This window comes from Trachurus japonicus, chromosome 5 (assembly GCF_045865225.1).
Source record: "Trachurus japonicus isolate A0001 chromosome 5, Traja_1.0".
NCBI classification, from domain to species: Eukaryota; Metazoa; Chordata; class Actinopteri; order Carangiformes; family Carangidae; genus Trachurus; species Trachurus japonicus.
This window is the reverse complement of record NC_140911.1, coordinates 18088798-18103877: the sequence shown is the minus strand read 5'-3', so window position 1 is coordinate 18103877 and position 15080 is coordinate 18088798. Positions and strand designations below refer to the sequence as shown.

Genomic DNA, 15080 nt, shown 5'->3' with positions numbered 1-15080 from the left:
ACTGCACACTGTCCCTTAATAAACTAATAAAAAAATTTAAAAAAAGCAAGGGGGGCAGGCGTGCTCCCACCAAACATTTCTGACAGGTTTGGGGGCTGAACAGCTCAAACTACACAACCCACCCCACAACCAGTAAATAAGGTGGCAGTTTTCAGTTTCATTACCACCACCCCATGTTTTTTTGTTTGGTCTTTTTTTGTTTTCATATTATCCAGAGTGGTCCCAGCTCAACTCCCAGAATTTTCCATCAACAAAACAGGATGACTTCAATGTTCTTGGAAATCCAACAATCATGTCTGTTTCATTGACATTGATCCATTTTGTCTAAAGTTTCTGCATCATCACTGCAAATGTGACCTAAAGCTTGTTAAGATCAGTGGGTCCAAAAGTAGGGCTGACAGGGTCCCAAGCAAAATGGAGAAATCATTCTTTTTAACTACATTTCCATCTTTACATAATGCAATGACAGAATGTGTGACTGTTTTGGTTTTAAACACTTTAAAACATCTTATCAGATAGGGGTCCATGATCTAACTTGTATCAATTAAGGATTCTTGATGCTTGGGGCCCCTGAAAGCAATTTGAGAAAAGTCATTCAAATACACTGCAAATTCAGTCCTACACAACATGTTTGTAGATAATGAATCAGACTACAAACTACAAAATCTAGGAATTAAAACATTAGACAGAGAACCTATAGGAACAATCTCAGATGACACTAAATACAACTCTGTACTGTTTCACCACCAAGTCAGAACAGCATCACTGTCAGTTTAACTGGTGTGAAATGCACAACTTCCATGAGCTGAAATGAACAAACTCTTCTTTCTGCCACATTGCAAGCTGTTTAATCAGCTCGACGACGCAGACAGTATAGCTTCTCTTACTGTGGGATAAATGAACCTCCCATCAGGGCCGTTGCTAGGAATTCTGGGCCCCCTTAAAGAATACTAAAGTGGGCCCCTCCCCCTAACTTTTCCTTTTTTTTTCTTAGACTGCGTATGTATTATCGTTTTTTATTTAGCCTTCTTTGTTTTGATGCTAATGCAGCAAAAACTCAAGTATCTTAGCAAGAATATTTGTCTTATTTCTAGTCAAAATGTAATTTCTAGTCGAAACAAATCTCATTATACTTAAAATAAGACACACCTTATTAAAGTGGCTTGTTTTTAGACACTTTTTACTTCTTTCAAGCATATTTTCACTTGGAATAAGTAGAAAAAATCTGATAGTGGAGCAAGTTTTTCTTCCTTATTACAAGCACAAAAAACTTACTTTCACTGGCAGATTTTTCTACTTATTTCAAGTGAAAATTAGTTTGAAATTTTTAGGTGATGAGTCTTATTTTAAGTGGAAAGAGATTAGTTTTGACTAGAAATGAGACATTTGGACAAGAAATAAGACAAATATTCTTGGAAAGATGTAGAGTTTTTACAGTGTACTATGGTCTTACGCAGAATAAATCAGTCATACAAAGATTAGACTACTGGGGTTTTTTATGGGCCCCACTGGGCGCTGGGCCCCTAGAATTATCATCACCTTTCTCCCCTATACAACGGCCCTGCTCCCATATTGATATGCATGAAACCCACCGACTGTTGACATTCCCAGTATATATTCCCAGAATCTGTCTGTCAGTCCGCCCAGGCTGTGTGCAGACCTTGAGGGTAATTGAAATGGATCTCGGCTAATAAACAGCTGCCAAACTGCACAGAAGACACATGTAAATCCAGCTCTGCCTCTCTCAGTGGGACAGTCAGAGCAGAAGAATGGTTGTTTTCAGACTCAGCCGGGTCTTAAAAGAGATCGGGGGGGCTGACCGGTCCAGACACTCTCTGATGCTGGAACAGAAACGGGTCACTCAGACGGCTGCTCTTTGTGAGAATCCATCAAGTCTTTAGCTGAAATGAACAACTCAATGGCCACGTCCATTAACTTTATACCCAGTCATCAGGGCACTTTGCATCCAAATGGGCTCTTAGTTTATTTGATGACCAACCAGCTGCCTACAGGACATAAGCTCGGCGTGTTGTACAATGAGTCATCCTGGTTTAGAGTGGGACGTTTGAAACAACTAAGATTTATTATAGCACAGCGGTCACTCACCTGTTACTGACTCATGGTTGGGGGCGCCGTTCGGCACGGCACAGTTCAGATGAGTAACAAGTGGCACCGTGGGTGGATTCACAAAAGGTGGAGGTGGGGTTGCTGTCGGCGGTGGAGGTTCAGGAGGTAAAAGCTGACCTGCTGGTGAAGGACACATTTGGGTTACTGTGTTATTTTGATCTATAAAGACGCCGCCAGAATCCCATCAGAGTCCCCTCCAACACTGGGAAAACACTGTTGGATCAGGGTGTGTATCTATCTGCTGCCTGATCACCTGACTGACCTTTGCAACCTGTGGTCAGGTTTTCCTCTAGGTCACTTCCATCCCCACAGTTGTCGATGCCTTTTTCATCACACACCAGACTGAGAGGGATACACTTCCCATTCCTGCAGGTGAAGTAGGGCTCACCGTTGCACTCTGATTGGTTGAAACCTGTGGAGGAAGATGACGGTGAAGGAGATCTGAGGGTGGAAGTGACAGAGCGATGGGCTCTTTTAAAGGGAAAATCTTCTCACCCTCATGTCGACTAAGAGCTGTGAGAATTTTCAGAGTCCTCCGTGCCAAACAAGCTTGAAATATAGACTTATTTAATTTTTTTCTGAACAATTTCTCATGTCTGGGCTTCAATACAAGAGGGACATTACAGACGAGCAGTATGGAGGTATTTGGATGTTTTTTGGTGTGTCTTTTTGGACGAAGAAAAGTGGTATCCATTCACAACCATTATATGGACAAATACTGCTGCACGGACCCCCCCCTGTAACTCAGAGAAGGCACGGAGGACTCTGAAACTTCTCCCAACCCTTAGTCGACATGAGCAGGGCCGGCCCTAGGATTTTGGTGGCCCCCTAAACAAGATTTTTGTTTGTGGCCCACTCTAAGCGCAAACACTAAATCACTGGTTAAAACTGAATACAGACGTGTTTATGCCCTCTGAGGTTTGAGGCCATTTTCTCGATTTTTTACATATTTTCTTAAATTTATCTTTTTAAGATACTTGCAGATGTAACAATACTCAAGTGTTTTATGTCTAAATATTAGAACCTCCGCTGTAAGCACACTGAGGCCAGTTTGTCCTAGAACACTGTAGAAAGAAATAATTTAGGCCAAATGCTGGAAATTTGAGGTCTGCTTTTTGAAAAATTTCAAATCCCTTGTGAAAACATACCTTCAGTCATGAGAATGAACTGTTTTTTGGTAATATATAAGTGTAGAAAACAAGTCTAAAATGAAATTTTGTAAGATTGCTTTTTGAGCACAAATGTTGTCATTCTGCCGTTCTATTTTCACCAAATGTCTCAAATGTGAGATAAAAGAAGCTGAATATTGACTTCAAATTACATATAAAGCTCATAGCGTGCACATGCAGACCTCAGGATGTTTAAATGACTTGAATGAACCCCGGTACCTTTCTGATCATGTGGCCCCCCACCTAACGGCTGTGGCCCTAAACAACCACATAGAGTGTTTATGCCAGGGGCCGGCCCTGGACGAAGAAAAGTGGTATCCATTCACAACCATTATATGGACAAATACTGCTGCACGGACCCCCCCGTAACTCAGAGAAGGCACGGAGGACTCTGAAACTTCTCCCAACCCTTATTAGTCGACATGAGGGTGAGTAGATAATGAGTGAAATTTGAATTTTGGGTGAACTAGCTATCCCTTTAACAACAACTAAAAGTCCTTTCCTGACCTTACCCAGTCTGAAGGAGGTGAAGTCCCCCACAAAGTCGACCCTGGGCTGCGTCCCCCGGGTGACCAGCCTCAGGGTCAGGTAGTTTCCCGTGGACAGCACCGGCCGGGGCAGGCTCTTCCCACAGAGAGGAGGCCCGAGGGGCGGCGAGTTCCTGTCACGTCCGTCGTAGAACTGAACGTACGAGCCGGCGTGACATGGGTCCCCCGGACTTTCGCCGGTGGTGGGCTCCATTCTCGGGTTGAGGGGGGCGGAGTCGCGGGGGGACTCTGGGAAGAGAGGGGCCGGGCTCAGAGGGGCCACTCGCAGCAAACTGTAGACCAGGAAGAAGCGAAAGTGGAACTGGACTTTGTCTTTGGGAGAGCTGGCCTGCATGGTGAGGTGGCAGTCGGTCGCCATGGTCACAAAGTAGTACTTCTTGGATTCCTGGTGCGAGTTGACGACCATGCCGTCACCCCGGATCATCTGGCCGCAGAAGTCCACCACATTCACTGGCAAGAGGACAAGACACCAGAGACAGGGACCTCAGACACAAACTGATGATTCATTCATTCATTCATTGTCTCAGGAAATGAGAACACAATGTGAGCCCTGCATGTAATTCACTGTTTACATCTAAGTGTAAGGGAGAGTGGGGTAAGTTGAGCCACTTTTTGTATTCAGGATCACTAGCTACATCAAGACAATTATAGTTTTAACACATCTGCATATATTTCAGGATGTTTTGCATCCCTACAAATTAACAGAATGAGTGTAAATATAACTGTTTTTAAAATATAGCATGTTCAAAAAAAGTGGTCTTGTGACTCAAGTTACCCCACGAATGGGGTAAGTTGACCATAGGAGTGGGGTAAATTGATCAAGCCCCCTTCTTTCCTTCCATCCATCTCCTCCCTCCCCCTTTACTTAATATTTCATCTGTCCAGGCTACAGGTGAACACAAACTGCAGGGACTTCCTGCTGAGCCACCAACTCACTGAGGTTTGGGGAGTTTTGCAATTACATGGCATCTTGGGAAGAATCCCAGATATTTTTCTTTGAAAGTAAAGTTTGGCCTCACTATAAACAACTTTTCCTGTTTATAGGAACATACTTACTGTAATCACAAACATACAGAATCTTGATTTAATCATTTGGACATATACAGCCAAAATACATTCACTAAGTGTATAGGATAGGTGGCTCAACTTACCCCTGGCCAAATGGATCAACTTACCCCACAGCTACCTTAGCTTGGGTTTATTGCTCTCACAGCTAAAATGGTGCAGTTTCATGCTAGGTTTACTACCTCATGTTGTAGCTCATAGATACCACAACCCATGTATAAAACAAAGTTGCAATCATCTCTTTTGGTCTAAACACAATTCTCATGAAACTTATGATCGACAAAATTCACTCTTGAGAGTGAAAAATGATTTTTTTGGTCATAAATGTTAAACCACTTTACTCACGTGGTTCTAATCTTCACAGACTCCATGAAATGATGCCTGCCTCCATAATATTTGGTCACATGCTAACTTTTTCCTATAGTTTCCTAGAAACAAGGGGTGGGTCAACTTACCCACTGGCTCATCTTACCCCACTCTCCCCTATCTGCTACTACAGTATACTGATCACACTCTGCACTATAACAGGAGCTCTGCACGCTCCTCGGGCCTTTCTAAACTTCTTCTAAAACTCTGAGACTCCACATTGATTTAACTGCTGTATATCATCACCAATCTCCTGTTCTACCACATCCTCAAGGTGTTGGACTGGATTCAGGTCTAAAGACTGAATCCCTGAAGTTCACTGAGCTCACTGTCACTATTTTGCCATTCGGACCATGATTGATGGTATTGGTACTGAGAAAAAACATCCCTAACAGGTCTTCATCTGTCCAGTGTTGGTGTGTGTGTGTTTGTGTTTGTGTGTGTGTGTGTGTGTGTGTGTGTGTGTGTGTGTGTGTGTGTGTGTCCACACAGTGAAACTTGACGAGGTGTTGCTGTTGTGTGTCTATCCAAATCACAGATGGACGTTGCATCAGATTGCCATTTGATGGAAGAATAAAGGATGAAAACAACAAATGAAGCTGAATAAGAATATCCAATATTTAAAAAATAAAAATAAACAGAGGATACGAATAACTTTCTAATGAAAAACTGATGGAAGATTTTAAAAACAGGAAAAAAATCTTGAGCACATAAATAACTGGACATGAAGATCACTTATATTATTATATAACTTTTAGTTATTCATAGCAGTGCAAGTGATTAAATTATATCCTTAGACCTATCATTGTAACACAGCTCAATTAGACATTACTCCCAGGACCTTCTAAGCACTTTGATGATTGTAAGCACTTTACCTCATGACACGGTTGCACTTTTGTACTACAGTCGTACTACGGCACCGAATCTGTATTATTATCTATTGTACTGTAAACTGAATGCTGCTATTTTATAACATGCGTTTGTTTTTATTTATTGTATTTTGTACCAGGGAACATCTATGTATGGGACAACGGATGGAAATCAGCCTGTGGCTACAATCCGGCTTGTTTACGATTTTATGTTTTCGTTCATGAACTTGCACTGTCCCACTTCAAATAAATTGAATTGAATTGAATTGAATTGAATTGAAGAGGTGGTGATGGTGTCATCAGCCTGCTGATCGGTTGAGTGAGGACGGGACAGATATGGGAGGGCAGATCCCCGGTGCCACCCCCACAGCCCCTCCCGCTGTCTTAGGGCCCCCGGCCAAATAATGGCAAAATTTACGACCACCCCTGGAGTTTATTAGCTCTGTTTCCCTGGGAGACAACCAGATCCTCCTGCACTGACCTCCAGGAATGTCCCAGGGCCCGGGAGCCCCTGTTGGTGGGAAGCCGCTTGTCCCCTCTTCACCACACAAGTAAATACAAAACCTCAGGCCACGGTTCAAAACAGGGACGAACAGAGGACGCCGAGTCCCCAGTAAAGATTTTACAGGCTGAAAATTCAGCGCTTTTTGAAAATGGTAAATGACTAAACCAGTCTAATGGGGCCATGTCATCCCAGTATATATATCCCTTTTCAACATGAAATTTACGATTCGTCTTATCAAAGGAAGTCTTATCAATGAAATACTCATAAAATACTGATAAATACAGTCAACATAAAACAAAAAACATAATAAATGTAAATAAATTACATTTACATTCAAAATTTCCTGGTTTTATTACTAATATAAGTGTGAACTATGACAGTATTTAATCTGTACTTTTATCTCATTTGCAAACCACCACTTTACTTTACTTTTGCTAAGCCAGATGTATTCCTGGAGTACTTTGTTTTCATGGATAAGTGGCATACACATGGAAACACAGGCAAACATACAGATTACATACACATGAGTAGAAGTCAATGGCTGCTTCTGTCAACAGAAAACACACCAAACAAAAATATACATCAAACTATCTATAAAAGCAACAGCAACATTCAGCAAAATGATACATATAATTCCTCATTAACACACAGGTCCTTTAATCTGCAAAAAAAGAGATCGAAACATACACCTCCAACGATCTGCACTTATAACATATACTTCTGGGGTTTTTTTACTCATGTATAGCAGTGGGTGATCATTTAGGTATCCTAGTATCACAATATCCACTATATTCAGAGTCAAATGGCAAAAAGTTTGACCACATACTTTGTTTTACTATAATAAAAGCAGTTTGTGCTCTCACACCGACTGATGCAGGTTCAATATAATCTAAAATACTTTATCAAACTGCTGTCACTGCTACTCTTGCTGCTCACATATACACTTATACACTTAATTAAACATGGTTCAATCTCACTCAATGCAAAAGCCAGCAGAGAAAGTGAATCACACACACTTGCACGCCACTTTCACGTCCTCCTGTCCTGCTGTCCCCCAAGAGTGAGAGAGGGGCTGATGATGAGGGGGTGAGGGTCTTACCGGTCTCGATGGCCGAGCTGTGGAGAGTCACGCAGCAGCCGAGCAGGAGGAGCAGCCTGAGCAGACGCTGGCAGCAGCTCTCCACCTCCAGATCCATCATCCAGGCTGCAGGCAGGGACAAGTGTGCAGAGGAGAAGGTCGGACAGTCGGCGCTCACAGAGGGGAGGGCGAACCTGCCATGGCCGATCTCAGAGGGAGCGAGGAGGTGCAGCTGTGGAGGAGGAGGAGGAGGAGGAGGAGGGAGCACAGGAGGGATCAGAGCAGGGCCGAAGCTGAAGCTGAGGCTGAAGCTGAGGCCGCTCTGCTGCTCTCCATCACAAATAAACTCTGGTTCAGCTGCAACAGGCTTTCTGACCCTCCTCTCTGCTCTCTGCACCCCCCCCTCCCGTTCATGTGTCCTGTCATCTCCATGACAACACTCATCCAATCAGCCGTCAGCCCACTGAAAAAAAAAAACCCTGTTCAAAGTCAATTACCCAATACCAGGGCTGGCCCTAGGATGTTGGTGGCCCCCAAAACAAGATTTTTGTTTGTGGCCCTGCACTCTAAGCACAAACACCAAATCACTGGTTAAAACTGAATACAGACGTGTTTATGCCCTCTGAGGTTTGAGGCCATTTTCTCGACTTTTACATATTTTCTTAAATGTATCTTTTTAAGATACTTGCAGATGTAACAATACGTTACAAGTGTTTTATGTCTAAATATTAGAACTCCCGCTGTAAGCACACTGAGGCCAGTTTGTCCTAGAACACTGTAGAAAGAAATAATTTAGGACAAATGCTGGAAATTTGAGGTCTGCTTTTTGAAAAATTTCAAATCCCTTGTGAAAACACTCCTTCAGTCATGAGAATGAACTGTTTTGGTGCTTGAAATAGGATATGAATACAGTAATAGATACGTGTAGAAAACAAGTCTAAAATGAAACTTTTGTAAGATTGCTTTTTGAGCACAAATGTTGTCATTCTGCCGTTCTATTTTCACAAAATGTCTCAAATGTGAGATAAAAGAAGCTGAATATTGACTTCAAATTACATATAAAGCTCATAGCGTGCACATGCAGACCTCAGGATGTTTAAATGACTTGAATGAACCCCGGTACCTTTCTGATCATGTGGCCCCCCACCTAACGGCTGTGGCCCTAAACAACCGTATACAGTGTTTATGCCAGGGGCCGGCCCTGCCCAATACAAACTTCCCAGTGTCATCAATTAAGAAACTGTTCCCTTCTCCTGCCTTTTATTTCAATTGCTGATCCATAAAAAGATTGATTTGTAGATTAAAGTCAGAAAGCTGTGACTTTTCCACATTAAAATGTCTAGAATTGACTAGATATATGTTTTGTTGTTGAGTCAACACAAATGTTTCCATCAACTCTCAAACCAGAACAATCTGGGATTCACCTGCCAGTGATGTTTCCATGTTGTGTTTGTACCATAAAGGCTCAGACTAATCCTCAGACTAATCCTCATGCTTGACTTTAGAAATCAAAAATGCAAAAGTGGAATCCCCCCCCCATACCTTCTCTGTGAACAACACGCAGCTGCTCACATCCGCTGCCCTCTTGTGGCTCAGAAGAAAACACATAAGTGGGTGGAAATATCATTTCTACACAAGAGCCTGAAGAGCTGTGAACAAACCAACCCATTAAACTGAAGGGTCTGGTACAAATAGCTGTTAAACTCTGGGTGAGGTCACTTTCATGTTTTGTTCAGTGAGATCTTTGAGATAAATTAGATAAAATGAATAACAAGCTAACTCCAGTTTGAGTTTAAACTCTTGTCGTTTCAGCAGTCAGTTCAGCGCTGTGAGCAAATCTCCAAGATGCCAGTGAATGCCTCACTTCTGGAGACACATCGTTTTCAGCTTGTCGGACCCATTCTCATGGACACCATATCTCAGTAATGTCTTGACCAGGGCCGTTGCTAGGAATTCTGGGCCCCCTTAAAGGGGACCTATTATGCTCCTTTTTGCACCAACTAAAATAGTTCCTGGGTGTCTTAAAGACATGTCTGTGACGTGCTTCGGTCAAAATACCCCAAAGATCAAACATCACAGCATTCTCAAAAACAGGGCTCTGCAAAACGGTCTGTTTCAGTGGCCCCTCCCTTTAAATGCAAATGAACCACTCCCTCAGCATTGCGTTACCATGACGATGTCTACTACTAGTACCTATACTGATTTGGCCAAAATGTAGTATGCAAACAAAAGCTAAATCTGCAGTAGGCAAATTGACAGATCTCCAGTCTGCATCTGACCAGTCTACATTGTGTAATGAAATGTGCCCATGACCTAGTCTCACCCTAACCAAAGATGGTATGGAGTAGTCTTTGCCATGTAGGCTACTGTAACCATGTAACATGTAATATAAAAATGCAAAAATAAATATATAAAATAAATTAAAAATATATGCAGACTGGTCAGTTCATTGTAAAACAGTTATTTATTGATGTAAATGTGGTGATTTGTGCACATAGACTACAGAGCTCCGCAGCACTGCACCTCCTCTCCTCCTCCTTCTCACAGCTTCACTTTTCATTCAAACTAATTCAACTGCCACAAGATTTCATCAATGAGACCAACATTCTGCTAAATAGACTAACCACACGGCGGTAAACGTCTAAAAAACCTGCGGGTATGTTTATTAGCGATGGTTTTCTCTACCGCGATGAGCACGGACGCCTGCCCGGCCAAGGACTGCGGTCAAGTGAGCCGTCGTTCTTCCTCGCGGAGTCAAGCCAGCCGCACAAACATTTGAACTGCGCCCGTATCATAGAACTTACGGTAAATTCTCCGAGTCCACTGACGAAGCTAACGCTAGTTCAGAACCAAGCGAGATGACTTCCGGTTTTCAAAGTAAGACGCGGATAATACAAAGGCAAGGTGTGTGTGTGTGTGTGTGTGTGTGTGTGTGTGTGTGTGTGTGTGTGTGTGTGTGTGTGTGTGTGTGTGTGTGTGTGTGTGTGTGTGTTCCCGTGTGTGTGTGTGTGTGTGTGTGTGCGCGTGTGTGTGTGTGTGTGTGTGTGTGTGTGTGTGCGCGTGTGTGTGTGTGTTCCCGTGTACCTACCTAACAGGGCCTTATGAATTTTAAACAGGAAAAGAGCCTTATACTCCATTTTTACTGTACAGTAACATGACTTTGGCCCATAAGTTCTGGCAATACTTGGTTAAGGTGACTTCAGGACCACCCTGGCTACTTCCACAGTCATTATCAAACAATTTTACTGTACCATTTTGGGGAAATTAAACCTCAAAGTTGCATCTCTAGTTTTTTTGTTTTTTCCTTTACAGGAAAAGTGCCTCATACTCCATTTTTACTGTACAGTAACATGACTTTGGCCCATAAGTTCTGGCAATACTTGGTACAGGTGACTTCAGGACCACCCTGGCTACTTCCTCAGTCATTATCAAACAATTTTACTGTATCATTTTGGAGAAATTAAGCCTCAAAGTTGCATCTCAGTTTTTTTTAAACAGGAAAAATGCCTTATACTCCATTTTTACTGTACAATAACATGACTTTGGCCCATAAGTTCTGGCAATACTTGGTACAGGTGACTTCAGGACCACCCTGGCTACTTCCTCAGTCATTATCAAACAATTTTACTGGATAATTTTGGAGAAATTAAGCCTCAAAGTTGCATCTCTAGTTTTTTTGTTTTTTTCTTTACGGGAAAAGTGCCTCATACTCCATTTTTACTGTACAGTAACATGACTTTGGCCCATAAATTCTGGCAATACTTGGTACAGGTGACTTCAGGACCACCCTGGCTACTTCCACAGTCATTATCAAACAATTTTACTGTACCATTTTGGGGAAATTAAACCTCAAAGTTGCATCTCTAGTTTTTTTGTTTTTTTCTTTACGGGAAAAGTGCCTCATACTCCATTTTTACTGTACAATAACATGACTTTGGCCCATAAGTTCTGGCAATACTTGGTACAGGTGACTTCAGGACCACCCTGGCTACTTCCACAGTCATTATCAAACAATTTTACTGTATCATTTTGGAGAAATTAAACCTCAAAGTTGCATCTCAGTTTTTTTAAAACAGGAAAAGTGCCTCATACTCCATTTTTACTGTACAATAACATAACTTTGGCTCATAAGTTCTGGCAATACTTGGTACAGGTGACTTCAGGACCACCCTGGCTACTTCCTCAGTCATTATCAAACAATTTTACTGTATAGTTTTGGAGAAATTAAACCTCAAAGTTGCATCTCTAGTTTTTTTGTTTTTTTCTTTACGGGAAAAGTGCCTCATACTCCATTTTTACTGTACAGTAACATGACTTTGGCCCATAAGTTCTGGCAATACTTGGTACAGGTGACTTCAGGACCACCCTGGCTACTTCCACAGTCATTATCAAACAATTTTACTGTACCATTTTGGGGAAATTAAACCTCAAAGTTGCATCTCTAGTTTTTTTGTTTTTTTCTTTACGGGAAAAGTGCCTCATACTCCATTTTTACTGTACAATAACATGACTTTGGCCCATAAGTTCTGGCAATACTTGGTACAGGTGACTTCAGGACCACCCTGGCTACTTCCACAGTCATTATCAAACAATTTTACTGTATCATTTTGGAGAAATTAAACCTCAAAGTTGCATCTCTAGTTTTTTTGTTTTTTTCTTTATGGGAAAAGTGCCTCATACTCCATTTTTACTGTACAGTAACATGACTTTGGCCCATAAGTTCTGGCAATACTTGGTACAGGTGACTTCAGGACCACCCTGGCTACTTCCACAGTCATTATCAAACAATTTTACTGTATCATTTTGGAGAAATTAAACCTCAAAGTTGCATCTCAGTTTTTTTTAAACAGGAAAAGTGCCTCATACTCCATTTTTACTGTACAATAACATAACTTTGGCCCATAAGTTCTGGCAATACTTGGTACAGGTGACTTCAGGACCACCCTGGCTACTTCCACAGTCATTATCAAACAATTTTACTGTATCATTTTGGAGAAATTAAACCTCAAAGTTGCATCTCTAGTTTTTTTGTTTTTTTCTTTATGGGAAAAGTGCCTCATACTCCATTTTTACTGTACAATAACATAACTTTGGCCCATAAGTTCTGGCAATACTTGGTACAGGTGACTTCAGGACCACCCTGGCTACTTCCTCAGTCATTATCAAACAATTTTACTGTATAGTTTTGGAGAAATTAAACCTCAAAGTTGCATCTCAGTTTTTTTTAAACAGGAGAAGTGCCTCATACTCCATTTTTACTGTACAATAACATAACTTTGGCCCATAAGTTCTGGCAATACTTGGTACAGGTGACTTCAGGACCACCCTGGCTACTTCCTCAGTCATTATCAAACAATTTTACTGTATAGTTTTGGAGAAATTAAACCTCAAAGTTGCATCTCTAGTTTTTTTGTTTTTTTCTTTACGGGAAAAGTGCCTCATACTCCATTTTTACTGTACAGTAACATGACTTTGGCCCATAAGTTCTGGCAATACTTGGTACAGGTGACTTCAGGACCACCCTGGCTACTTCCTCAGTCATTATCAAACAATTTTACTGTATAGTTTTGGAGAAATTAAACCTCAAAGTTGCATCTCTAGTTTTTTTGTTTTTTTCTTTACGGGAAAAGTGCCTCATACTCCATTTTTACTGTACAGTAACATGACTTTGGCCCATAAGTTCTGGCAATACTTGGTACAGGTGACTTCAGGACCACCCTGGCTACTTCCACAGTCATTATCAAACAATTTTACTGTATAATTTTGGAGAAATTAAACCTCAAAGTTGCATCTCAGTTTTTTTTAAACAGGAAAAATGCCTTATGCTCCATTTTTACTGTACAGTAACATGACTTTGGCCCATAAGTTCTGGCAATACTTGCTACAGGTGACTTCAGGACCACCCTGGCTACTTCCTCAGTCATTATCAAACAATTTTACTGTATCATTTTGGAGAAATTAAACCTCAAAGTTGCATCTCAGTTTTTTTTAAACAGGAAAAGTGCCTCATACTCCATTTTTACTGTACAATAACATAACTTTGGCCCATAAGTTCTGGCAATACTTGGTACAGGTGACTTCAGGACCACCCTGGCTACTTCCACAGTCATTATCAAACAATTTTACTGTATCATTTTGGAGAAATTAAGCCTCAAAGTTGCATCTCTAGTTTTTTTCTTTACAGGAAAAGTGCCTCATATTCCATTTTTACTGTACAGTAACATGACTTTGGCCCATAAGTTCTGGCAATACTTGGTACAGGTGACTTCAGGACCACCCTGGCTACTTCCACAGTCATTATCACACAATTTTACTGTATCATTTTGGAGAAATTAAGCCTCAAAGTTGCATCTCAGTTTTTTTTAAACAGGAAAAATGCCTTATACTCCATTTTTACTGTACAATAACATGACTTTGGCCCATAAGTTCTGGCAATACTTGGTACAGGTGACTTCAGGACCACCCTGGCTACTTCCACAGTCATTATCAAACAATTTTACTGTATCATTTTGGAGAAATTAAGCCTCAAAGTTGCATCTCTAGTTTTTTTGTTTTTTTCTTTACGGGAAAAGTGCCTCATACTCCATTTTTACTGTACAATAACATGACTTTGGCCCATAAGTTCTGGCAATACTTGGTACAGGTGACTTCAGGACCACCCTGGCTACTTCCACAGTCATTATCAAACAATTTTACTGTATAATTTTGGAGAAATTAAGCCTCAAAGTTGCATCTCAGTTTTTTTTAAACAGGAAAAATGCCTTATACTCCATTTTTACTGTACAATAACATGACTTTGGCCCATAAGTTCTGGCAATACTTGGTACAGGTGACTTCAGGACCACCCTGGCTACTTCCACAGTCATTATCAAACAATTTTACTGTATCATTTTGGAGAAATTAAGCCTCAAAGTTGCATCTCTAGTTTTTTTGTTTTTTTCTTTACGGGAAAAGTGCCTCATACTCCATTTTTACTGTACAGTGACATGACTTTGGCCCATAAGTTCTGGCAATACTTGCTACAGGTGACTTCAGGACCACCCTGGCTACCTCCTCAGTCATTATCAAACAATTTTACTGTATCATTTTGGAGAAATTAAGCCTCAAAGTTGCATCTCTAGTTTTTTTCTTTACAGGAAAAGTGCCTCATATTCCATTTTTACTGTACAGTAACATGACTTTGGCCCATAAGTTCTGGCAATACTTGGTACAGGTGACTTCAGGACCACCCTGGCTACTTCCACAGTCATTATCAAACAATTTTACTGTATAATTTTGGAGAAATTAAGCCTCAAAGTTGCATCTCAGTTTTTTTTAAACAGGAAAAATGCCTTATACTCCATTTTTACTGTA

At 41.1% G+C, this 15080-nt stretch overlaps 1 protein-coding gene across 1 annotated transcript in view; it reads right to left on the bottom strand.

The window, feature by feature from the left end:
• Nucleotides 1-7948, bottom strand: part of ldlrad2 (low density lipoprotein receptor class A domain containing 2) — a 9949-nt gene extending 2001 nt beyond the window's left edge. Inside the window, exons 1-4 of the mRNA XM_085778030.1 lie at nt 7749-7948; nt 3809-4294; nt 2390-2539; nt 2107-2247 (exon numbers count right to left, since the gene is read on the bottom strand). Of these exons, the coding sequence (XP_085634156.1) occupies nt 2107-2247; nt 2390-2539; nt 3809-4294; nt 7749-7848 (877 nt within the window). The 5' untranslated portion in view covers nt 7849-7948. The remainder of the gene's footprint in view (nt 1-2106; nt 2248-2389; nt 2540-3808; nt 4295-7748) is intronic.
• Nucleotides 7949-15080: the final 7132 nt, after the last annotated feature.